At 48.1% G+C, this 26855-nt stretch overlaps 2 protein-coding genes across 2 annotated transcripts in view; both read left to right on the top strand.

Annotated features, from left to right (window-relative positions):
- LOC120933490 (calpain-5-like) overlaps nucleotides 1-13350 on the top strand; it is a 36142-nt gene extending 22792 nt beyond the window's left edge. The window contains exons 10-12 of the mRNA XM_040346723.1: nucleotides 693-811; nucleotides 2856-2989; nucleotides 12438-13350. Coding sequence (XP_040202657.1) covers nucleotides 693-811; nucleotides 2856-2989; nucleotides 12438-12608 — 424 coding nt within the window. The 3' untranslated portion in view covers nucleotides 12609-13350. The remainder of the gene's footprint in view (nucleotides 1-692; nucleotides 812-2855; nucleotides 2990-12437) is intronic.
- Nucleotides 12714-26855, top strand: part of LOC120933491 — a 35554-nt gene continuing 21412 nt past the window's right edge. The window contains exon 1 of the mRNA XM_040346724.1: nucleotides 12714-12792. Coding sequence (XP_040202658.1) covers nucleotides 12741-12792 — 52 coding nt within the window. The 5' untranslated portion in view covers nucleotides 12714-12740. The remainder of the gene's footprint in view (nucleotides 12793-26855) is intronic.

Genomic DNA, 26855 nt, shown 5'->3' with positions numbered 1-26855 from the left:
AGGGGGGGGATTTAAACACCCCCCCTCTCTTGGGCAGACATTGGCATGGGAACATAGGTGTGCACAACCTATTACATTAGGGTGTGGACCCCAAAGCTCAAACACACACTACTGATCACTCACGATGTTCATTCAATAAGGGAAGGGGCCGGTAAATTACATTATTACTGGCCCCTTTCCCCACTCCTAAAACATCCCAGCAGCAACAGCCGATGGGAGAGGGGAGGAGGGAAGCCGGAGGTGCAGCAGGGGGAAATATGGGAGTCAGGGCAGTAGGGGGATCCTGTGCTGCACAGGGTGATTTAGGTGTGCCTGGGCACACCTGGCACACCCTGTGTACACGTCCATGCATGGGAAGGTGTCAGGGATCTCATAGACCTGAAAAAAAAAAAAAAAAAACATTTCTAATTCTTTATTCATATCAAATCTTCATAAACATATTAAGTGAGCTAGAAATAGAAAAACAACATAAAATCAAGGTAAACACCATAAGCTATTCAGATAAGTGAAACATTGGAAAGGTTGGCCCATCAACATTCAAAACTACTTTCTTATCCACCAAAGCACCATAAAGCTATCAAAAATCGTAATAAAAAAAAAAAAAAGATTAGTATTGTCTAAAATCCATTATAGTTTCATTTTACCCATACTAATAAAGCCGTTTGGTGTTCTATTTGGATTGTCATTCACAGAGAACTGAATAAAGATGTTCCCGCTCCCTCCTGCCTGTTTTTCATTGGCTCTGCGCGGGTGGTCACCTCCATTACCGTGCACGCAGCGTCTGGGCTGTCAGTACCTGGAAGTAGCAGTGGTAAGTGTCTGGGCAGTACACCTTTTACTCGGTGGTAGGTGTCAGTGCTGTGTTATGCACAACCATCCAAACCAATTAAAATATATCGAAAGGCAAAACGTTTTCTTTTTTTAAGTTTTAGATGGCGTGGAGAGGGATTAGAACGCCTGTCAGTTTTTATTGCTGTCCGTGCCCCCTTTAGGGAGATTCACTTTCAATGCTAATAGTAAACAGAACAAATAGAAAGGGTTAAAGTAAAAGAAAATGTAAGCAGGGGGGCAGATTTGTACTGGGAGGAGGGGAAATTTATACTTAGGGGTAATCATGCAGATTAGTGCCCAATTTTGTTGTGGGGGGGATTTTTGCTGACACATAATGCTCATATACCTTGGGGGGGGGGGGGGGGGCGTAGTTTGGCATGTTCGCCCTGGGCTCTAAGTAACCTTGTCCCGGCACTGCTTTCTGTTGTGGGAAATAAAGATTTACCTTAAAGGGGTTGTAAAGACAAAAATATTTTCCTCTTAAATTAAAGTCTGACAGTAGCTGATAAAGTAAAAAGTAATGTTTTGCATTATAACTAGTTTGATACCTGTTGAAATCAAGCTGTTTTATTCACCTCCAGCACTCCTGAATCATTATTCTCACTGACTTCCTGGTTTGCGGTGCACATTCATTCTTGCTATATCATGGCCTAATGGGAACTACAGTTCCCATTGGGTTTAGCCTCCATGCCTGTGAGGGATAAGAGAGCATCTTCACGCAGGGCTGTAGTCATAGGGAGGGGGTGAGCACATTCTGCTTTCCACCATGCAAAATGGCTCAGATGCTGGTGGAAAGCAAGAAGAGGAGTGACAGGAAATGGCATTTTCAAACCTGGATTACTGTATTTTGGAGGTCAAAAGAAAAAAACGAGGTAAGTGATAATTAAATGCTCTAGCTTACAGCAATCAATTGATCTAATAAAAAACGAACCTTTAGTGTTCCTTTAACTATATTAGACATGTGCTATGTTTACTGTCACTTCGACCACACAAGAAAGTCACAAGCAGTGGCGGCCGCCCCACAGATCCATGCGCCCGGCCCCTAATCTACATGCAGGGCACCGGACGCATGGATTTCAATGTTTTTCTTTTCTTTTAAAGCACATGATTAGAGCCTGAAGCTCTAATTGGCTTTAGAAAAGGGTGGGCTCGGGGCGCAGAGCACTGTGCCCTGAGCCCACCCAGTTGTGTGACAATAGCAAATTAATATTTGCTAATGTCCCTCTGCTTCTCCTCCCAGCCAATCAGGAAGGACTCCCGGCCAATTGGATCTCAGGACCCACTTTCTGCCAGGAGAAGAAGCAACAGCCCGGCTCTTCCCTCTGCAAGCTGGAGCGAGGAGCAGAGGGTGGAGGGGCAGCAACAGCCTCTTCCAGGGGCCCTACCCCAGATCCAGCACCACCTTGTGGGGGGGGGGTGTGGTTAGTGCGAGTGAGGGGGGCCAGGTTTGTTTAACACCCCCCCCCCAAAAAAAAAAAACATTTTGAGCACCAGCCACCACTGGTCACAAGAGAAAGCAAATGCGTTTCAGGGGACTCAGTATTGCCCTAATTAGGGCTTGGCAGCCTGACCAGTGATCCAAATAACCATAGTCCCATCCTTTATTATATCATCTAATGCTCAGTATACTCTCTATTTACTATCAGCATCTAAGCCCTGATGAAGAGCCCCCAAAGATGTTGGCTTTCTCTTGTGATCTTCTGTCGTGCAAAATTCTGATTTATTTTACTTGCATTAAACTTGTGGGGATCTCTGTCACTCCACGTTCCTTTTTGTCAAGACAGGAAGTGATGAGGGATCTCCCCAATGGGTACAGACGAAAGAAAAGGCAGAGTAGGGAAGGGTTAGAACTTTTGACCATGTTTGACTCATTATTGCTGTCTGACCTGGTGCCACAGAGACAGGAAGTGAGGGGAAAAATCTCCACAATGTGGTCACAAAGAAATATGTAACTGACAACAATATTTACTCTTATGTTTTTTTTTTTTTTTGCTAGATCTTTTTTTTTTTTTTTTTTTTGCTAGATCCTTCTGTCTATGTGACAATTCACTGTGAGGGTCAGAAGGTAAGATCACAGACGGTGAAAGGACGGAACCCGGAGTTTGACTTGAAAGCCATATTTTACCGCAAGCAAGAGAAAAAGATGATTGTTGTACAGGTAGGCTGGTCATTCTCACAGGTGTGGCTAAAGGCAACAAGGCTATTTACTGTGCTGGTTAAATGTTTTTAATTGATTTAAAATAGAAAATATGGCATTTGGCCACTGGATGGGGCTAAGTGTCATAGAAAATTCCTATGATTCTTTGTGCCATCCAGTGGCCAAAAGTGGTGTTTACAGTTTTAAAGCCGCTGACTTTTAATATTTTTATTTTTTTGGCGGAATTCCGCTTTAAGTAAATATTGTAGTAAAAGTCTGCTGACCCTCTGACATCAACTTTCTGACCTGAGACCCATATGCAGATAATTAGTTTTCACTTTCCTTTTGAACTTCCCTGCTCTGCACTCTTGTTTCGGGTCAGTGACTCAGAAAGTATTGAAGCCAGTGGTCAGCATGACAGCCAGGCAACCAGCATTTTCAGACTTTGAGTATTTGCAGGCTTCATAGATCTTTTATGAGATCAGATTTGCTTTAGACTTTGAAAATGCGTGGTGATCTATGTCTTGTGTTCTAGATGTGGGCGATGAGCTGTGTTTTGTGTTCCAGGTGTGGGTGGTGAGCTGTGTCTTGTGTTCTAGGTGTGGGTGGTGAGCTGTGTCTTGTGTTCTAGATGTGGGTGGTGAGCTGTGTCTTGTGTTCTAGATGTGGGCGGTGAGCTGTGTCTTGTGTTCTAGATGTGGGTGGTGAGCTGTGTCTTGTGTTCTAGATGTGGGTGGTGAGCTGTGTCTTGTGTTCTAGATGTGGGCGGTGAGCTGTGTCTTGTGTTCTAGATGTGGGTGGTGAGCTGTGTCTTGTGTTCTAGGTGTGGGTGGTGAGTAGGGATGAGCTTCGAGTTCGAGTTGAACTCATGTTCGACTCGAACATTGCCTGTTCGCCTTTTCGGCGAACAACGAACAATTAGGGGTGTTCGCGGCAAATTCGAAAAGCCGCGGAACACCCTGTTAAAGTCTATGGGAGAAATCTAAAGTGTTAATTTTAAAGGCTAATATGCAATTTATTGTCCTAAAAAGTGTTTGGGGACCTGGGTCCTGTCCCAGGAAACATGTATCAATGCAAAAAAAGTTTTAAAAAAGGACGTTTTCTTTATCGTACATCACGGGACACAGAGCGGCATTCATTACTATATGGGTTATATGGAGTACCTTCAGGTGTAGACACTGGCAATCTCAAACAGGAAATGCCCCTCCCTATATAACCCCCTCCCATAGGAGGAGTACCTCAGTTTTTACGCCAGTGTCTTAGGTGTTAGTCATGGTTTAGCTTGCCTCCGCATCCTTGGGATTAGGTGAGCTACCGGTTCTGTCCAAAAAAGCCTCAGCGCTAAAGTGGTCAGTAACCGGACCCCAAACCCTTGGGGTATAGCCCATAATGCTTTTCTTTTTAGAGAGCTGGACCCTGGGCCCAGAACTTAGAAACCTTTGGGTACCTAAAGTTTTCTGTTGCCAGGGTGCTATATGGGCCCAGGACAGTGGATCCTTCATAGGAACCCAGGGCCTGAAGGTCTAGACATCCCCACGGAGATGGGGGAAGATTGGGCCTCTTGCTTGGCAAAGTCCTGCGGCATGGAGCAGGTAAGTGAGGGGAAAACTTGCGGAACTTGGTTCTTAGCAGGTTTTTTTCTGGGGGGTCACAGGGGACATGCCTAAAGTTATGCACTGCATCTGGCAAACTAGTCACATATCATAAAGATAGGATGGCTCTCTATGTATTATTCCCCATAAGATGTGACCTCCCTTGTAGTGTTGGAAAAGCATTGAGTGGGGCCTGTGTTATATAAAAATATATGTGTGTGTCAGAGAGCTTTGCTTACCTGCAGGCCTCCAGGCGATGCTCCATTCAGTCTTCCTCCTCAGAGCCTGCAAGCAGGCAAAACGCTGACCTCCTCATGGTTCCAGGCTGCAGGCTGCAGTTTGCTGGAACAGAGAGGTCCCTTCCTCCCAAAATCCCCCCCCCCTCCCCCTGTCGGGAGGGGCATTTCCTGTTTGAGGTTGCTGGGGGGGAAGGGCGGGTCAGTGGCTTAAAGGAAGGGGCGGCCCTTCCTTGTTTGTTCCATCAATACTTTGGAACTGAGGAGAAAGACCAGAGCGGCAGCACGGGGCGCCGAGGACACACAGTGGCCAGAAAGGATATTGCAGTCTTCAGAGGACTGTTTTGTCAAGCCTAGAAATAGGCTGTTTCTTTTCCATCTCATAGTTTTTCTTTGCAATACTACTCAGGGGGACAGAATGTTTTTTCTTTCCTGGATTTGAAACAAAAACGAAAAAAAAAAAAAAAAAAAAAAAAAGTCATCTAGGGGAGAGGAAGCATTTTTTTATCCCCCAAACAGGTGTTTGGACAATTAACTTTTATAGTTCCAAATACCAATAGGTAGCAGGTGTACCTCGGTATTGTACCATGGTATGCCGCTGTTTTCCCTACAGGGAGCCTTGGGGCCATCGGGATCTGGGGCTGGAGCTGACGCGGGTCAGTCCAACCCTAAGATGGTCACGGAGGAGGTATTACTCACCTCTTTAAAAGAGATGCAGAAAAGCATGGGAAAAATGATATCCGCAGCTATGCGGGGCAGTAAGCGGAATAGATCTCCGTCGCCCGAGCGCGGACCCTCAGAAGAGGAGGTCCTTTCCTCAGGGGAATTGGACGACCTCTTGGACACGGACCAAGTAGGTTCAGGGATCGAAGACCCGGATACAGAGGAGTCTGGGGCAGTCTCCCTGAGGGAGAGCTGGTGGATTCAAGGATTGTCGGACTTGGTCCATAGGACATTCAACTTGCCAGTACCAGATCTCCAGGTATCGACGGTTTCAGCTTTGGGCTCACTGAGGGCGCCTCAAAGCAATGCTGTGTTTCCGATCCATCCTCTATTAGAGGGAATTTTGTTCCAAGATTGGAACAAGCCAGATAAGATCTTCTTACCACCTAAAAGGTTCTCTGTCCTATATCCTATGGAAGAAAATTTTTCCAAAAGATGGGCTACTCCTGCAGTGGACGCAGCCATCTCATGTGTTAACAGATCGTTAACATGCCCTGTAGAAAACATACAGGTGTTCAAGGATCCAGTTGATAAGCGCTTGGAAGCACTACTTAAGAACTCCTTCACTACTGCAGGGGCAGTAGTACAGCCAGCTGTGGCTGCGATTGGGGTCGCTCAAGCATTATCGGATCAATTTAAGCAGATGCTTAAACTTATTCCGGCCCAGCAGGCAGAAAAATTTTCGGATGTCCCTAAGGCCATATGTTTTACGGTAGACGCAATCAAGGATTCTATCCAGCAAGCGTCACGTTTATCGTTATCCCTTATCCATATGAGAAGACTCTTATGGTTAAAAAGCTGGGAGGCTGAGCCCCCATGCAAGAAGCTCCTGGTAGGGTTCCCCTTCCATGGAGGACGACTCTTCGGAGAAGACCTAGATAAATACATTCAGACCATTTCAAACGGCAAGAGTACTCTCTTGCCAACTAAGAAGAAGGTTCAGGGACCTGCGTTTAAACGACAGTATTCCCCTGGGCAGGGGCCCTCTAATGCCAAGCAGTATCGACGGCCTCCTGCAAAAGCAAACTTCGGCTTCAACAGCAGATCACAAGGACAGGCTGTTAGAGGCAAAAGGCAGTGGTTTCGCAAACCAGCAAAACCAGCCCCCAAGCCAACCTTATGAAGGGGCGCCCCCACCCACGAAGGTGGGGGGAAGGCTGCGACTCTTTTCAGAGATTTGGGAAGCCAGCATTCCCGACGAGTGGGTACGGTCTTCCGTGGCCACAGGCTACAAATTAGATTTCCTAAGGTTTCCTCCTCCTCATTTCCAGAAGTCGAGGATTCCAAACGATCCGGAAAAGGGAGCCGCATTAAGATCGGCATTAGATCATCTACTTTCCCAGGAAGTAATAGTAGAGGTACCAGTCCTGGAACAGGGGCTGGGTTTCTACTCCAACCTATTCATCATCCCAAAATCCAATGGAGATGTCAGGCCAATTTTGGACCTAAAGATGGTAAATGCATATCTAAAGATCCGCTCATTTCGGATGGAATCCGTGCGGTCAGCAGCTGCCACACTCCAGAAGGACGACTTCATGGCGTCCATAGACATAAAGGATGCCTACCTTCATGTTCCAATTTATCAGCCACATCAAAGATATCTACGCTTCATGGTGGCTTCGCGTCACTTCCAATTCGTGGCGCTTCCCTTCGGGTTGGCTACGGCCCCCCGGGTGTTCACGAAGGTCCTAGCTCCAATCCTAGCCAAACTAAGGATCCAAGGGGTCACGATCCTAGCATGCCTGGACGACCTCCTAGTCATAGATCACTCGTCTCCCGGCTTGGAGCGAGCAGTGGCCCTCACGGTCCAATACCTCGAGAGGTTTGGCTGGGTCCTAAATCGAGAAAAGTCAGCTTTCCAGCCCACAAAGCAGTTGGAATATCTCGGCATGAGATTAGACACAGAACAACAAGGAGTGTTCCTACCTCTGAGGAAGGTAAAAGCCATCAAGGAATTAATCCTACTGGTTCTAAGCAAGAAAGAACCGACTATTCGCCTATGTATGAGGTTACTAGGCAAGATGGTGGCCACATTCGAGGCGGTACCATACGCCCAGAGCCACACTCGCATCCTACAGGCAGCCATCCTGTCAGCATGGAGCAGAAGGCCACAGGCCTTGGATATCCCGTTGCCGCTCTCATCAAGAGTCCGACAAAGTCTGTGTTGGTGGTTAGACCCTCAGAATCTACTGAAGGGGAGGTCTTTCAGCCCAGTGGCTTGGAAGATAGTGACCACAGACGCCAGCCTGACGGGCTGGGGAGCAATTTTGGATGGTTGCACTCGCCAAGGTACTTGGGCAAAGCCAGAGAAGCAGTTGCCCATCAACATCTTGGAGCTCAGAGCTGCTCGACTAGCCCTCAGGGCTTGGACGTCAAAATTGCAGGGGTTCCCGGTGAGAATTCAATCAGACAATGCCACGGCCGTGGCACACATAAATCACCAAGGGGGAACCAGGAGTCAAGCCGCTCAGAGAGAGGTGAGCTTGATTCTTCTATGGGCAGAGGCTCATGTGCCCTGCATATCGGCAATATTCATTCCAGGAGTGGACAACTTTCAGGCGGACTTCTTAAGCCGCCAGACTCTATGGCCGGGGGAATGGTCTCTGCATCCACTAGTCTTTCAAGCACTCTGCCAAAGATGGGGAGTGCCGGACGTGGATATCATGGCATCGAGACTCAACAAGAAACTAGACAGGTTCATGTCCCGCTCAAGGGATCCGATGGCCTGCGGAACCGATGCGTTGGTTTGCCCTTGGCATCAGTTCAAACTTCTTTATGCGTTTCCCCCGCTCCAGTTACTACCCCGCCTGCTGCGCAGGATCCGGGTGGAGCACATACCAGTCATCCTGGTAGCTCCAGCATGGCCCAGAAGGGCATGGTACTCACTAATCTTAAGGATGGTAGTGGGAGACCCTTGGACTCTTCCTCTACGGCCAGACCTGCTATCGCAAGGTCCGATCCTCCACCCTGCCTTACGGCATCTAAATTTGACGGCCTGGAAGCTGAATCCCTGATTCTCAGGGGTAGAGGTCTGTCTCAGAAAGTAATCTCTACCCTAATCAGAGCCAGGAAACCGGTCTCTAGGGTGATTTATTACAGGGTCTGGAAGGCCTATGTAGGCTGGTGTGAGTCCAAGCGATGGCTTTCTCGCAAATTTACCATCGATAGAGTATTAAGTTTTCTCCAGCTAGGAGTGGATAAAGGATTGGCATTAAGCACAATCAAAGGACAGATTTCTGCTCTGTCAGTGTGGTTTCAGCGGCCGCTGGCCACCCACTCGCTGGTTAAGACCTTCCTTCAAGGGGTCTTACGTATTAGACCTCCAGTTAAATCCCCGCTTTGTCCGTGGGATTTAAATCTTGTTCTGTCAAGTTTACAGAAACAACCGTTTGAGCCGTTGGCTGATATTCCTTTGGTTCTACTGACAAGGAAGTTAGTATTTTTGGTTGCCATAGTTTCCGCAAGAAGAGTTTCGGAGCTGGCAGCCTTATCCTGTAAGGAACCATATCTTGTTTTTCATAAGGACAGGGTCGTTCTCCGCCCTCATCCTTCCTTCCTTCCGAAGGTCATATCCAGTTTTCATTTGAACCAGGATTTGGTATTACCATCCTTCTTCCCTAAACCTACTTCCAGAAAGGAAGGGTTGCTGCATACCTTGGATATTGTCAGGGCCATGAAGGCCTATCTTAAAGCTACAAAGAAGATCCGGAAGACAGATGTGCTGTTCATTCTACCGGATGGGCCCAAGAAGGGGCAGGCAGCTGCAAAGTCCACCATTTCTAGGTGGATTAAGCAATTAATCACTCAGGCCTACGGCTTGAAAGGGTTGCCTCCTCCAGTATCATTAAAGGCTCATTCTACTAGAGCCATGGGCGCCTCCTGGGCAGCACACCACCAGATCTCTATGGCTCAAGTTTGCAAGGCGGCAACCTGGTCTTCTGTCCACACGTTTACAAAATTCTACAAGTTGGACGTAAGAAGGAATACTGATACTGCCTTCGGGCAGGCAGTGCTGCAGGCTGCAGTTTGAGACCCTCGGATTCCGGGGGCTCCTCTTGTTCGAGTTAAATTTAAAAATTTTATTTTTCTCAACTAAGTTGGATTTATTATGATTTGAGTATATCTCTAAATTAAATCCTTTTGTCTTGGAGATGTTCTCCCTCCCCTCATTGTAAGCATTGCTTTGGGACATCCCATATAGTAATGAATGCCGCTCTGTGTCCCGTGATGTACGATAAAGAAAAAGAGATTTTTAATACAGCTTACCTGTAAAATCTTTTTCTTGGAGTACATCACGGGACACAGAGCTCCCACCCCTCTTTTTTGAGGACCATTTTGGGAGGCATACTGCTTGCTACAAAACTGAGGTACTCCTCCTATGGGAGGGGGTTATATAGGGAGGGGCATTTCCTGTTTGAGATTGCCAGTGTCTACACCTGAAGGTACTCCATATAACCCATATAGTAATGAATGCCGCTCTGTGTCCCGTGATGTACTCCAAGAAAAAGATTTTACAGGTAAGCTGTATTAAAAATCTCTTTTTTTCAGGAGCAGTGAATTTAATGCTAAAAGTGAAACAATAAAAGTGAAATATTACTTTAAATTTCGTACCTAGGGGGGGTGTAAAGTCAGCATGTGAAAAAGCGCATGTTTCCCGTACATAGAACTGTCCCTGCACAAAGTGTCATTTCTGAAAGGAAAAAAGGCATTTAAAACCGGCTTTGCGGCTCTAATGAATTGTCGGCTCTGGCAATTACAGAGATGATTCATTCATAAAAAAAAAAAAGCTGGGGGTCCCCCCAAATTCCATTAACAGGCCCTTCAGGTCTGATATGGATATTAAGGGGAACCCCGCCGTCAATTTAAAAAAAAAATGACGTGGGGTTCCCCCCAAATATCCATACCAGACCCTTCAGGTCTGGTGTGGATTTTAAGGGGAACTCCACCCCAAATGTAAAAAAAAATGGCGTGGAGTTCAACCAAAAATCCACACCAGACCCTTATCTGAGCACGTTAACCTGGCCGGCCGCAGAAAAGAGGGGGGACAGAGTGCCGCCCCCCCTCTCCTGAACCGCACCAGGCCACATGCCCTCAACATGGGGAGGACAAGGGCCTCATCCCCACAACCCTTGCCCGGTGGTTGTGGGGGTCTGCGGGCGGGGGGCTTATCAGAATCTGGAAGACCCCTTTAACAAAGGGGACCCCCAGATCCTGGCCCCCCCCTATGTGAATTGGTAATAGGGTACACTGTACCTCTACCATTTCACGAAGGAAGTGTAAATAGTTAAAAAAAAAACACACAGACACCGTAGAAAAAAATCCTTTATTAATAAAAAAAAAAGAAAAAATCTCCAGCGGTGATAATCCACTCGTTCCCGGCTTCCTGCTCCAACGTTGTCCTGATCCAGCGACGAGTGCGGGTGATCTCCAGCGATGAGAAGATCCAGCGACGGGTGATCTCTGGTCCAGCGATGAGAACGTCACTGGGGAAGCCCAGAGTCTTCCCTCTTTCTGGGCTTCCCCAGTGACGTAGCAGAGGGTACGTCAGAGGGTGCGGGGTCACGTGACGGGTGGCCCTGCCTCCCCATATAAGTAATGTCACAGCTTCAGCGCGTCATTCGCTGGGCTGTGTCCAGCGATGAGAGGAGGTCGGTGATGCTGCGCTCCGGATGGATCTTCTCATCGCTGGACCGGAGATCACCCGCACTCGTCGCTGGATCAGGACAACGTTGGAGCAGGAATCCGGGAACGAGTGGATTATCACCGCTGGAGTTTTTTTCTTTTTTTTTTTATTAATAAAGGATTTTTTTCTACGGTGTCTGTGTGTTTTTTTTTAACTATTTACACTTCCTTCGTTAAATGGTAGAGGTACAGTGTACCCCATTACCAATTCACATGGGGGGGCCAGGATCTGGGGGTCCCCTTTGTTAAAGGGATCTTCCAGATTCTGATAAGCCCCCCGCCCGCAGACAACCACAACCACCGGGCAAGGGTTGTGGGGATGAGGCCCTTGTCCCCATCAACATGGGGACATCCTCCCCATGTTGAGGGCATGTGGCCTGGTGCGGTTCAGGAGAGGGGGGCCGCACTCTGTCCCCCCTCTTTTCTGCGGCCGGCCAGGTTAACGTGCTCGGATAAGGGTCTGGTGTGGATTTTTGGGGGAACTCCATGCCATTTTTTTTTTAATTTGGGGTGGAGTTCCCCTTAAAATCCACACCAGACCTGAAGGGTCTGGTATGGATATTTGGGGGGAACCCCATGTAATTTTTTTTTTAAATTGACGGCGGGGTTCCCCTTAATATTCATATCAGACCTGAAGGGCCTGTTAATGGAATTTGGGGGGACCCCCAGCTTTTTTTTTTTTATATGAATGAATCATCTCTGTAATTGCCAGAGCCGACATTTCATTAGAGCCGCAAAGCCGGTTTTAAATGCCTTTTTTCCTTTCAGAAATGACACTTTGTGCAGGGACAGTTCTATGTACGGGAAACATGTGCTTTTTCACATGCTGACTTTACACCCCCCCCTAGGTACGAAATTTAAAGTAATATTACACTTTTATTGTTTCACTTTTAGCATTATTAAATTCACTGCTCCTGAAAAAACGACCGTTTTTAAAACTTTTTTTTGTATTGATACATGTTTCCTGGGACAGGACCCAGGTCCCCAAACACTTTTTAGGACAATAACTTGCATATTAGCCTTTAAAATTAACACTAGATTTCAAATGTTCGAGTCCCATAGACTTTAACGGGGTTCTAAAGTTCACACGAACATTTGGTGTGTTCGCAAGTTCTGATACGAACCGAACAGGGGGGTGTTCGGCTCATCCTTAGTGGTGATCTGTGTCTTGTGTTCCAGGTGTGGGTGGTGAGCTGTGTCTTGTGTTCCAGGTGTGAGCTGTGTCTTGTATTCCAGGTATGGCAGTCACGATGGGCGAGGGACACCTTATTGGGCAGCGTGTCGGTTCCGTGTCCTGTCGGAGAGTCGAACCAGACCTCGGTGCTGAGACTGCAGAGGAAAGACGTTGGGTCGGCTGGATACATCATGGTGGAGAAATCAAGCAGCTCAGACCTGACTGCACTGTGACTTCTTCCTGCCTGCCGTCTGTCAGTTTCATTTGTGGTTGTCACCTCCTCCTCTCTTTATACATCTCCCCCTCTTTCCTGTCCCACATCACCTCCACGCCGCACATTCTGTACACTTCACAGAAGCTTCACCATGGGGAGAATGCTGGTTATAGTCACTCTTTTCCTTGGAGGAGTTTGTCCAGGTATGGACCATGTGATGGGTGGCGTGGGCAGGGGGGACAATGGCAGACCTGTAGCAACAGTGCAGGCTAGAGTGATGTTTCTTAAAGTCTATCTAAAACGGAAAAAAAACGTTTGATTTGTTTAGAGTGGGTTGTAAACTCGGCCAGTTTATTTTTTGCTGTCTGTGCCCCTCCTGGGAAGATTAACCTTCTCTATTGGTCACCATGATGGGAAATCCAATGCTTGTTTGGATAATAACTGTGTAGGACCTTGGTACCCAACGTGCCACCCAGGGGCCACATGCAGCTCTTTAGCACTTATTGTGTGGCCCTCGGGTTGCAGAGGGGCCATTCGGTAAGTGCCAAGTGGCCACACCAAATCACAAATCTCTGAAGGAAAGGTATTCTTTAGACATCCTTCTAGTGGACACATGGTCTTGTTTTATTTCTATTGTACTATTTTACTTTTTTCTATTTTCTTCTTCTTTGCATCTGATCTGTTATAATGGATCTTCCCAAAACATACGTCAGTACAAGTCATTTTTAAAGCGGTGGTTCACCCTGCTGAACAACATTTCAGCATAAAATCCGGCATAGTAGCGCGAGCTACACTATGCCGGTCTTAATTTTTTTATCCCCGTACTCACGGTTATATCGTACATAGACGATTCCGTCTGCCGCGGGGAATGGGCGTTCCTAGCAAGAGGGAGGGTGATTGACGGCCGGCTCTGGCACGTCACGCTCCCCGAAGACAGCCGGAGTAGGTCTCGGCTCTTCACGGCGCCTGCGCACAGGCGCCGTGAAGAGCCAAGCCTATTTCGGCTATTTCCGGAGAAGCGTGACGTGCCACGGCCGACCGTCAATCACCTTCCCTGTCCATAGGAACGCCCATTCCCCGGAATCTTTTATGTACGATATAACAGTGAGTACGGGGAAAAAAAATTACAGACAGGCATACTGTAGCTCGCGCTACTATGCCGAATTTAATGCTAGAGGGAAATTTTTTTTTTTTTTTTTTATATAGGGTGAACCCCCGCTTTAAGGAAGCTGTTGTGATCACAATGTGTGCATTGATTTGTAAGGGGGCTGTAATGGCTGTGATCTTTAGCAGTCTCCTATAACATACTATTAGCAGGGGCAGCCAATGCTACGTATACCCGTCGTTCCCGCGTTGCAAAATTTGAAATTTACGTTGTTTGTGTAAGTGAATCGTGAATGGCGCTGGACGCCATTCACGTTCACTTTGAAGCAAATGACGTCCTTGCGACGTCATTTACCGCAATGCACGTCAGGAAAGTTTCCCGACGGAGCATGCGCACTATGCTCGGCGCGGGAACGCGCCTAATTTAAATGATCCACGCCTCCTACGGGATCATTTAAATTGGGCGTGCTTACGCCGGGCATTTTGCCGGAGCGCCCACGCAATTTACAGAGCTACTGCTCCGTGAATCGCGGGTAGCGCAGGTAATTTGCGGAGGCGCAGCTGCAAAACGGTGCGCTGCGCCTCCGTAAAAACTGCGCAAAGCTACCTGAATCTACCCCACTGTCTGCTAATTGTGTGCATATGGTTATAAGTAACTGAACCCACACTGCGGCGTACCACAACACGTGCTGCGTTAAATAAAAGGCATCTTGTTTCTGCCTTAATGTTCAATAACGCATTGTGTTAACACATACATTTAAACATTTTTAAAATGTCCTTTTTAACTTTTTTTATATTGTTTGATCTGAGTTTTTTTATTTTTCACCAAGCGTTGTAGGTTTATATTTTACCGCCCTTTCAGAATGTCCTTCTCTAATAAAAGGGCTTTTCAAGGATGTATAGAGGATGGAGGGGGATGTGCAGCGGTGTGTGCAATTTGAACCTCAGTCACTAAGCTTTAATAAAACGGATTTTCAGCAGAGCAGCTTAGATTAGCCTGGTAAACATGTGAAAAGAAGCCTAGAGCTCTTCTTGCTGGATGGAAGTCATTTAATATGAAAAAATGAAAAAATATTTATAAATTATTTTATTTTTGTAGTCCTGAAAGTAATAACTAAATAAAGAAAATATATTTTATCAACACTAGTTATTTTCTTTTAAGGTTTCATTTTTATTTTGTGTGTTACAATTTGGTGAGTAAAATTACGATATTCTTTGCCAAGCTGCTAAGGAAAAATAGAGATTTACAGAGACAGCTACTTGTATTTCTGCATTTAATGATTCTCTTGCCATGTCCGCACATGTTCCTTTGGTAGCCAAGGCAAAAAATGGGCTCTTCTCCCATAAACTGTGAACTACTTCAGCAGTATAGGTTAAAGGTCCTACCCTTTTGGCACCCTTCTCCTACTGAAGCATCCAATATGTCCATTTCTGGTGTTTACTTTCACCTCCCCTTGGTATCCCCTTCTGCCTCCCTCTTGGTTTCCACTTCTGCCTCCCCCTCGGTGTCCACTTTTGGCGTCTTCTCATTGCCCAATTCTATCTCCCCTTAATGTCCCCTTCCCCCTTCCTCTTGGTTTCCATTCTGCCTCCTCCTTGGTGTCCACTTCTCCCTCCCCCTTGATGTCCACTTCTGGCTCCTTCTCATTGCCCAGTTCTGTCTCCCATTGGTGTAAGGGTTGCCACGTTTTCCTCAAGCCAAACCCGAACACTTTAGTGGCGCACATTTTTTTTTGTTAGTATATGCTATAAGATTGTAAAATACAAGACCTGGGACACTTGGTTGCCTCAAGGAGAACAGTAATGCGTAGCGCAGTAGATGTGGCTGAATTGTGGGTGTTATGCATGGAATACAGGGGGTCAGGGATATTTACTATGCAAAATGCAGGGGACAGGAGTGTAGAATGCATAGTAGGAGTCATGAGTACAAAACAAAAGGGGTACAGCAGTCAGGGGTGTGTAACACAGTGTAGAGGTAAGAAGAGCGCAAAAGTCCCCTTGCAAGCAATACTCTCCTCCATGTTACCCTTTTATCAAATATCCCAACTCCTTCTGTGCAAATCCTCTTTCCTCCAAGCCCCTCCCACACAAGTCCTCTCCCCAGTTCCATCACATATCTTCCCACCTAAATCCCCCCTGCCAGTACAAACTTTTCCCCCACAAACACAAATCCTTTCCCGCCTTCTATTCCAAACCTCCATACCGTCCCAGTTTTAATGGGCCTTTTCCTGAGATTTGAACAAAATCCTAGCGTCCCATGAATACGGGCTAAGTCCTGGAGCCCAGTGCTTGAACAAGTTATGGCACTAGGCTCCACTAACTTGCCAAGCAGGAGCTAGTGTGAGCATCCAGGGCAAATGTCCTCCATCTCTTGGGGTTTCAGTTGCCATGTGAGAAGTTGGATATGTGTTGGGGGGAATATCTGGGAGGGAGAGGGCTAGTGCTGGAAGGGGGGGCTAGTGCTGGAAGAGGGTTGGATATGTGTTGGGGAGAGGGCTAGTGCTGGAAGAGGGTTGGATATGTGCTGGGGGAGAGGGCTAGTGCTGGAAGAGGGTTGGATATGTGCTGGGGGAGAGGGCTAGTGCTGAAAGAGGGGTTGTTGGATATGTGCGGGGGGCTAGTACTGGAAGGAGGGAGGGTTTGGAAATTTGCTGGAGAGAGAGAGAGCTAGTGCTGGAAGGGGGAGAGGGGCTAGTACTGGAAGGGGAGAGAGAATAGTGCTGGAAGTGGGGTTAGAAATGTGCTGGAAGGGGGAGAGGGGCTAGTGCTGGAAGGGGGAGGGTTTGGAAATGTGCTGGAGAGAGAGAGCTAGTGCTGGAAGGGGGAGAGGGACTAGTGCTGGAAGGGGGAGAGAGGATAGTGCTGGAAGGGGGAGAGAGGATAGTGCTGGAAGGGGGGTTAGAAATGTGCTGGAAGGGGGAGAGGGGCTAGTGCTGGAAGGGGGAGGGTTTGGAAATGTGCTGGAGAGAGAGAGCTAGTGCTGGAAGGGGGAGAGGGACTAGTGCTGGAAGGGGGAGAGTGGATAGTGCTGGAAGGGGGGTTAGAAATGTGCTTGAAGGGGGATAGGGGCTAGTGCTGGAAGGGGGGTTTGGAAATGTGCTGGGGACAGAGGGGCTAGTGCTGGAAGGGGGGGGGGGGGGTTAGAAATATGCTGAGGGCAGAGGGGCTAGTGCTGGAAGGGGGGTTAGAAATGTGCTGGGGGCAGAGGGGCTAGTGCTGGAAGGGGGGTTAGAAATGTGCTGAGGGCAGAGGGGGGCTAATGCTGGAAAGGGAGGGGGGTTGGAAATGAGCGCCGTGATGTGGCCACCCTGAAGGTGGGTGCCACACCGGAAGAAGACCCCGCCTCAAATGCGTCTGTTCCAGAAGCACCCTCTCCCAGCATGCCCAGCGAGAACACTCCCTCCTGATTGGTTGCTGGAAAAAGGCTCAACTCCACTGGTGCCACCTGTCGTCCCGGGGTGCGATAACACCCCAGCAACAACAGAATAAGCCCACAGTACAGTTAAGTCGAAACAGAGACCCTAACCAAACATTGCAAATTGAAATCAGAGTCCATACACTCTGATTATCCCTTAAATTTCGACCAGCACCGGTACTTGGAAGTAACCCGGGGCTACATTGTTGTTCACTTCTCCCTCTCCCATGATGTCCACTCAGTGCCCACTTCTGTTTGCCCTTGGTGTCCCCTTCCTCTTGGTTTCCATTCTGCCTCCTCCTTGGTGTCCACTTCGCCCTCCCCCTTGATGTCCACTTCTGGCTCCTTCTCAGTGCCCACTTCTGTCTCCCCTTGGTGTCCCCTTCGCCCTTCCTCTTGGTTTCCATTTTGCCTCCTCCTTGGTGTCCACTTTTCCCTTCCTCTCGATGTCCACTTCTGGCTCCTTCTCAGTGCCCACTTCTGTGTCCCCTTCCTCTTGGTTTACATTCTGCCTCCTCCTTGGTGTCCACTTCGCCCTCCTCCTTGATGTCCACTTCTGTCTCCTTCTCAGTGTCCACTTCTGTGTCCCCTTCCCCCTTCCTCTTGGTTTACATTCTGCCTCCTCCTTGGTGTCCACTTCTCCCTCCCCCTTGATGTCCACTTCTGTCTCCTTCTCAGTGTCCACTTCTGTCTCCCCTTGGTGTCCCCTTCCCCCTTCCTCTTGGTTTCCATTTTGCCTCCTCCTTGGTGTCCACTTTTCCCTTCCTCTCGATGTCCACTTCTGTCTCCTTCTCAGTGCCCACTTCTGCCTCCCCTTGGTGTCCCCTTCGCCCCTCCTTTTGGTTTCCATTCTGCCTCCCCCTTGATGTCCACTTCTGGCTCCTTCTGGCTCCTTCTCAGTGCCCACTCATGCTGTCCCCTTGGTGTCACGGGAGAGCACTGCCTGGTATTGATGACAGCCTTGGCTCTGTTCCTGTGTGCTGTGGGAAGGAGGGTGTTGCTTTTCTCCAATCAACTCTCAGAACTCTCCTCACTGATGTAACTTCATCTCCCCGCCCCCCCAGCTTTTCAAAGATCAGAGATTCTGTGTAAATTCTACACTTTGAATGGATGTAGGGGACAGACAGCTGTAGATTAGCAGGGTTACTCTCATCCTCCTCCAAAACCCTAATTTCCAATCAATAGATGTGTTGGCTGTATTCGTTTTCTGCCATTTTTCTACTCTGTTTTCCCCTGGCGATCTGCCCAATAACACACCTCTTGTATTAGAGTGCCCCCACTCTGGATGCAGGAGCACAGGGGGCACGACGGACCGCAGCATTGTCATTCTGGGGGAGAGGAGTGTTTGATGTATTAGCAAATTTAGATACAATAACAGATTAAATGCAAAACTCCAACTACTACTTTATTAACCACTTGCCAACTGCCTAACGTAGATATACGTCGGCAGAATGGCACGGGCAGGCAAAGCAACGTACAGGTATGTTGCTTTAAATCTGCCACCTAGCGGACGAGACTCGATGTCCTCCGGTGTCCCACGATCGTGTCACGGAGCGGTAGAACGGGGAGATGCCTATGTAAACAAGGCATTTCCCTGTTCTGCCTAGCGACAGGACAGTGATCTACTGCTCCCTGTCATTGGGAGTAGTGATCACTGTCGTGTCACTTGTAGCCCATCCCCCTCACAGTTTGAATCACCCCCTAGGACACACTTAACCCCTTCCTCGCCCCCTAGTGGTTAACCCCTTCCCTGCCAGTGTCATTTACACAGTCACAGTCATCATGATAAAAATCGCAGATCGCCGCCATTACTGTACTAGTAAAAAAAAAAAATTTATAATAAAAAAGCCATAAAACTATCCCCTATTTTGTAGACGCTATAACTTTTGTGCAAACCAATCAATATACGCTTATTGCGATTTTTTTTTTTTTACCAAAAATTGTAGAAGAATACATATCGGCCTTAACTGAGGAAACATTTTTTTTTATATATATATTTTTTGGGGCTATTTATTATAGCAAAAGGTAAAAAGTATTGTGTTTTTTTTTTTTTTTCAAAGTTGTCGCTCTTTTTTTGTTTATAGTGCAAAAAATAAAAAATGCAGAGGCGATCAAATACCATCAAAAGAAAGCTACTTGTGGGAAAAAAGGATGTCAATTTTGTTTGGGTGCAATGTTGCATGACCGCTCAATGGTCAGGTAAAGCGATGCAGTGCCGAATCGCAAAAAATTGCCCGGTCATTAGGCAGCCAATTCTTCTGGGGTTAAAGTGGTTAACAGTTACAGCAAACAGTTTTTGTTTTTCTTTTTTGCCTAGCTAGTTCTTTTGTGTAGTGTGGGAGGTGCTTTTACTAGGGAAAGGCATGGATCCATATACCTGCTTTGCAGGAACACAGCATCAATGCCTTCAATTCGTACAGAATGGCGATCTGCTTTGTTTACATAGTCAGACTGACGTTTTGCCTGTGTACCGAACAATCAGCGAGGTCCCGCGGTACCGGCTGATCGGCTCCCACTGTGTAGAATCAGCTTGCACTCACGCTTGCTACCCTGAAGTGCAGGATGACTTGTATATATATATGTGATTCTGCGCAGCGCGGCCACCCTGTAGCAGAAAAACTGCTATAAGGCGGTTGGCAACCAGTTAAACAAGGCGAGAAGATCCAGCAGGGGCTATGCCAGGCATTTGTGAATATAGTCAAGAACTACACAGGCACAAGCAGTAGCGTAGCGTGGGTTGTCAGCGCCCAGGGCAAGGCAAGTCATTTGCACCCCCTAACTTGTGGACTTTTAGCACAACCCGAGTCCTGTCCCTTCCTACAATAGTATTGACCAGCCTGATTCCTACACTTATCAGTACACTAACCTACCTGATTCCTATACTGACCATTACACTACAGTGACCACTGACCACTACACTACACTGACCACTATACTAACCACTACACTACACTGACCACTATACTAACCACTACACTACACTGACCACTATACTAAGCACTACACCAGTGGTTCTCAACCTGGGGGTCGGGACCCCCTCGGGCAGGGCTGGACTGGGACAAAAATTTGGCCCTGGAATTCATCCAGACTGGCCCACTTTGACAGGTCTCTCCCACAGCGGTCGGACAACTCCCGCAGCCCGCCCCGGCCACCCAAGCCCCCTCTACCCCTTCACTAGCCACTAGCCATTTTACTTTATTAGAGTAGAACGGCTGGTACTTATACTCTTATAGGCAGTACCAGTGGGGAAGCTAGACATTATTTCTCCCAGGGCAAAGAATCAGTTTGGTGCCCCCCCCTTATGGGACAAGATTAGGCAGAAGTGAGAAACTCCCAGGCCGCTGTCACTGAAGCCGGCCCACTGAGCCATCGGCCCACCGGGAAACTTCCTGTAGTCCCAATGGCCAGTCCATCCCTGCCCTCGGGGGTCAAATTATGATTTGCCAGGGGTCACAGAATCTTGGACTATTCCTGAAGCCCGTGCTGCTCTCCCAGCCTCTTTGCGGCTGCCCAGCAGGGCTGTCCCTGGAGCCTGTGGCCACCCAACTGGACTGTTCCTGGAGCCCACAGCCACGCCACCCACTCAGCCTCTTCGCAGCCGCCCATTCAGTTTACGGCATGGGTAGGGAGAAGAGAATAGAGGTCTGCTGACTGGTGAGGAATGTGGAGTGGGGAGGGGCTGGAGGAGACTGATTTTGGCATAGGTGTCACTGCTGAGAGACACAGTGAAGCCAGAGACACAGTGAGTAACACTACCTGGGATTATAGTTTCCATTAAAAGTCCCCACTACAGTTCTCAGATCAGCAGAACCTAAGCTGGCTGATCAGAACTCCCATCAGCACTGCCACTCGCCTCATTCCCCACCCCCAAGGAGTAAGATAAGGAATAAAAATAGAGAATACATGAAAGGGAGAGGAAAAGAGGTGGAGGAACAAAGAAAATGAGAGAGAAAGAACAAAGACAGCTAGAGAGAGGGATGGGGGAAAAAAGAAAGAAATTAGCATAGAGAGAGCTAAAAGGAAGGCGAACAAAGAGAGTGGTACATCCGAAAATGTACCATAAGGGGTTTTAATACTGTATGAGTGGAAGGGGCTCCGTGGGTTAGGGGCACAAATTACTTGTCTTGCCTTGGATGCTAACAACACACGCTACAAAAATAATTTTACTGTTAGGGGTCCCACAACTTGGGACATTTTTGTCAAGGGGTCACGGCACTAGAAAGGTTAAGAAGCACTGCACTACACTATACTAACCACTACACTACACTGACCACTATACTGACCATTACACTATACTGACCGCTACACTATACTGACCACCACACTATACTGACCACTACGCTACACTGTCCACTACACTGACCACTATACTACACTGACCACTATACTACACTGACCACTATACTGACCATTACACTATACTGACCGCTACACTATACTGACCACTACACTATACTGACCGCTACACTATACTGACCACTACACTATACTGACCACCACACTATACTGACCACTACACTATACTGACCACTACACTATACTGACCACTACACTATACTGACCATACACTACACTGACCACAACGCTACACTGTCCACTACACTGACCACTATACTACACTGGCCACTATACTACACTGGCCACTACACTACACTATACTGACCACTACACTGACCACTATACTACAATGACCATTATACTGACCACTACAGTGCATGACTCTAGCTGCTCCCTCTCCTCAGACCGTGTCCAGACCCCCCCCCCCCCCTGGGGCCAGCAACATGTCTCTCACGATCACCGCAAAGGGAGTCTTACCTTCTCTTCTTTGGAGCAGTGGCTCAAAATCTCAATTTCCTGTTCCATGTTCAGAAACTGGCACCTTGTAATTGGGCGTATGGGGTCATATGCGGCAGCAGGGCTGGCCTGTTAATGAATGTGGTTGCTCCTGAAGTCCCGCCTTCGCCCAATAACAGGGTGCAGCAGACTGAACATGGCCGGAGGCGAAACTCCAGGATCTACCGCGATCGTGGACAGGCCAATCCCGCCGCCGCACATGACCCCAAACACTCAATCACAGGGCGCCTGAGATTGAAGAGACTGAACACAGCGGCAGAGCACGGGGAAAGTACATTTAGGAGGAGGCAGCCACTGTGACACATACGGGTCGGGCGCCCCCCTGAATGTTGCGCCTGGTGCCACGGTCCCCCCTGCACCCCCCACGCTACGCCTGTGGGCACAAGGATTTACATGTTTGTGTAATTTCTGAGCCAGCAGCTCAGTTCAGGAAGTAGATGGTGACCCTGGGTGAGGCCTGAACAGCTATGGCTCTGTCTTTCTGGAGTGAAAAGCATTTGACGGCTTTGGCAGTGGGAGTCCTGTGATCTTTGTGAGGGTTAATAAATACCTGGAAGCAGGGCCGGACTTACCATTGTGCTTGACTGGGCTCAAGCCCATGGGCCCCACCCAATAGGGGGCCCCCTTTAAAAAAAAAAAAAAGGGGCATTTTTATAATATAAATCCAGTCACTTACTATTTTACAATCCGCTGCTGATCCACATAGACATTCAAAAAAGATAGTTTATAAAACTTTGTCTACACCGTTGTCATTTTGCTTGTGGGCATTGTGAAGCCTACAAGCATTTACTTCCTGGAAGTCTTGGATGGGGAGTGATAATTGGACAGCGCACTGCATCCTGGGAAATTATGACACACTTTTCCCAGGAGCATTAGAGGGAGATGATGTCAGAATCCTAGGTGATTTCAAAGGCAGATTTCGTGGGACTGCATAGCAACAGGCATTTCCAGATGAGTGTAAAAAAAAAAAATATTTTTTAACTTTTTTAGGTCTAATGAGCACAATAATGAAAAAAATGTTTGGGATGGAAACTCCACTTTAAAGGGCTCAGAGGTCCCCAGGGCCCCATGTGGCAACCCCCCCCCCTTTTTTATTTATTTTTATAAATGTTTATTTTTTTATTTTTTATTAAAAGGCCCAGAGGGGCCCAGAAAGGCAACCTCCCTTTTTTTTATGTATTATTTATAAATGTTTATTTATTTATTTTATTTTTTATTAAAGGGCCCAGAGGTTTCTTTTTTCTTTTTATTAAAGGGCCCAGAAGGCTACCCCCTTTTTTATATATATATATTTCTTTTTTTTTTTGTGCCGCTTCTCAATTTGCGGCAGCCCCCCCGCTTCTCAATTTCAGACGGCAGCACCCCCCCCCCCCCCGGTTCTCTGCTCCAGGGGGCCCATGTCTTAAGCTGTGTAAGGGGTAGAGTTGCCACCTTTTCTTCAAGCCAAACCCGAACCCTTTAGCGGCACAGGGCACATTTTTTTTCGTAGTATACACAATAGTAGTATACACAATAGTAGTATACACAATAGGATTATAAAATACCTGGGGCACTTTTGGGTGCCTCAAGGAGAGTGGTAATCCCGATTCCTGGACAGGTTGCAACCCTAGTAAGGGTTCCTGATGGCGGCCCTGCGCATACCTCCCAACACGCACGGATTCTGCGGGACTTTCCCGCACAGACAGCTTCTTCCCGCAGTCCCGCGAAAGGGTTAATTTTCCCGCACTGCAAGAGGAGGCAGCACGGAAGCAGGAGCGGTGTGTGTGTGCGCCCCCCCCGCTCAACAACTTCAATTCGCCCCCCCCGCTCAACAACTTTAATGCGCCCCCCCCGCTCAACAACTTTGACCCCCCCAGTTCTCGGCTCCAGGGGGCCCCTTCAACACTCAAGCCCAGGGGCCCCCACCACCCTAAGTCCTGCCCTGCCTGGAAGTGTTGCACTGACACCTTACATAGCATGAGACAAAATATCTAATGCTTGGTCCACTTCAAAATAATTTGGTTCTACATGCAGAGAGATCAGTGTTACTGTCGGTGGCAGAATGTTAGGAAACAAAGAAATCTTTTTTTATTTTCTCTGTGAACTTTCCGAGAAATTGAGAGTGAAAACTTTGTGGTTTTCACACTTTCTTTTCATGAACAATAATTGATTGGTGTGATTCTATTCACAGGGTTTAGATCCGATTTTTTGTGTCCTTTAACGAAAAAAAAAAATACCCACCCCCAAAAAATACTAGCTTGGCACACCAGGAATATAGTTGAGGGTCACCTATACACTTGGAACACAGGAGATGGTCACCTATTCACTAGGAATAGAGTTGAGGGTTCTCAATACACCAGAAATAGAGATGAGGATCACCTATACATCAGGAACACAGGAGATGGTCACCTATAAACCAGGAATGGAGGTGAGGGTCACCCAGCCCTCAAAATTTCGACTCGCCTGCTCGCATTTGGCGAGTGGAAAAACGTTCCGGGTGAGTGTACCTGCATGACAGGTTGCTTGTCTTGCTCAGAAGGCAGGTCCGCTTGGCTCTGGCAGGGGAGGCGGGCTGGTTTAGCTTGGCTTGGTCCAGGTGGGGAGGTTTGGCTCCAGGCGGGGAGGGTCTGCTCGGCTCTGGCGGGGAGATGGCCCTGTACAGCTCAGCTTGGCTCGGGCGGGGGAACGTATTCGGCTCAGGTGGGAAGGCGGGCCGACCAAGCTCGGCTTGACTCGGGCAGGGGCGGGTCTGCTCGGCTTAGGCAGCCGGTGACTTAACATCCTTGTTCCACCATATGGGAAGTTCCACACCCAACTGCGCAGACTCCGGGCATGCGCAGTAATAGGCTATGGGCAGGCTACGGAAATAGCCGAACGAAACAGCTGATCTTAAGCTGTTAAGAGGAACACAGCTCGGCAGATCAGGATGCAGAGCAGAGAGAAGGGGCGTCTGTTGTGTAATGGGGGAGGAGAGAGGATCCCCCTCTGTATGGACTGAGCACACCGCCGTCCTACACAACACCTACCACCCCCTTCTACATGCTTTCCTGTCTGACATATTGCAGGAAGGGTGACGTCACCCCACTAAGCCGGCGCTTTTGGTGTCCGCGGCATGCGGGATCCCTGGGCATCGGAGAGGGGGGGGGGCTGTGTGCGGCTCTATGGGGCTGACGGAGCAGGAGGAGCTCACTGACTGACAATAGAGCGGCCCATCCAGGGCACCAGTCAGCGAGCACCCGGGCGGGGGAGGCCCCAGGGAGAAGATGACCATCTGAGAAGTTCCACAAACGACTGCGCAGACTCTGGGCATGCGCAGTAGCAGGCTACGGAAATAGCCGAACGTAACAGCTGATCATCAGCTGTTAGGAGGAACAAATACCATAGCTGGAACAAGCTTGGCAGATCATCGGCTCAGCTCGGCTTGACCCGTGCAGGGGGCGTGTCTGCTCAGCAGGGAGGCGCGCCAGCTCAGATTGGTGGGGGGCGTGTCTGCTCAGGCGGGGAGGGCAAGGGGCGGGTCCGCTCGGCTCGGGCAGGGAGGAGGGGAGGTGAACGCACCGCAACTCACACTGACAGCCGCTCTACCTACCCATGGCAACCAGATACCAATAAGGTGTCTCCAAAGCTACCATTCATTGGAACTTCATCAGTGACATGACAGGAAATGTTAGCGGATTCCTGTGCGAGTGGTGGAGTCCTTAGAGGTCAGTTATGTGGCATGTCCTCATTCAGAGCTGTGTTTGCAGGCTTGTTCCAGGTCAGGGATTTCTTCCTCTGCACTCCAACCTCTCATGTCAATGGCAAACTTTACACCCAGTCTGATGATAGCTGGAGCAGAAAGGGCAACTCACTTCTGTGCAGTAAAAGTGTCTTTTTGTCAGTGAAATTCCCCCTCTCCTTCTGCCTTTCTATTTGTGACACTGCGCAGCTTGCCAAATTAGCGTTGGGCCAGTTCACACTAGAATGTGTTGCAGCAAAATCGCATTTGGTGCTGGTTTCCTGTACCACACGTTAATGCACTGCCCTTGAGAGATGCGGGCAGAACTATTCATTTGTAATGTCACCCAAAATGCATCAGTTGCAGCCACCAAGGCCGTATGGTAAGCGTTACCAGTAGCATGCTGTTCGGTGCGGCACAATTTAAGAAAGTTGTGCTTGCGCTACTTTTTGCATGTCAAAATGGGAATGCATGTATTCTATTGTGAACCAGTGCGTTTTTGCAGTGCGACATTGTGCATTTGTTATTCATTTTTCATGCTGAGGCTTTAATTTCGGAGGAGGCAGCTCGATTTAAGGGGAAAATGTTGGCGAGTAACTCTTAAGCCCTGGCTAGTAACTCAGGACTTGAAATTTTGAGCCCTGGTCACCTATACACTGGGAACACAGGATATGGTCACCTTTACACCAGGAATAGAGATGAGGGCCACCTATGCACTGGGAACACAGGAGATGGTCACCTATACAGCAGGAATAGAGGTAAGGGTCACCTATACACCGGGAATAAAAGTGAGGGTCACCTACAGTATACACTGGGAATACTGGATAGTGTCACTGTCACCCATAAACAGAGAATACAAGAGAGGGTCACCTATACATTGGGAATACAGGTGAGGGTCACCTATACACCAGTAATACAGGAGAAGGTCATCTATACACTTGGAATACAAAAAAGGGTCACCTATACACAGGGCAGGACTTAGGGTGGTGGGGGCCCTTGGGCTTGAGTCACTTTCGGGCCCTCCCTTCTATACATTACTTTAAATAGAACAAAATTATACATACACAAGCTATAAGTGTAATATATAGATTTTGTGCTACCCTGGTGGTTGGTCTATATCCACCTGTTCCTGGGCAATAATTGCAATTATTAGCCCCTATGTATATCACCCCTATTGACAATCCACCAAACATATA

This window comes from Rana temporaria, chromosome 3 (genome assembly GCF_905171775.1).
Source record: "Rana temporaria chromosome 3, aRanTem1.1, whole genome shotgun sequence".
Classification (NCBI taxonomy): domain Eukaryota; kingdom Metazoa; phylum Chordata; class Amphibia; order Anura; family Ranidae; genus Rana; species Rana temporaria.
The sequence above is the reverse complement of the archived record's forward strand: the minus strand, read 5'-3'. Positions and strand labels throughout refer to the sequence as shown.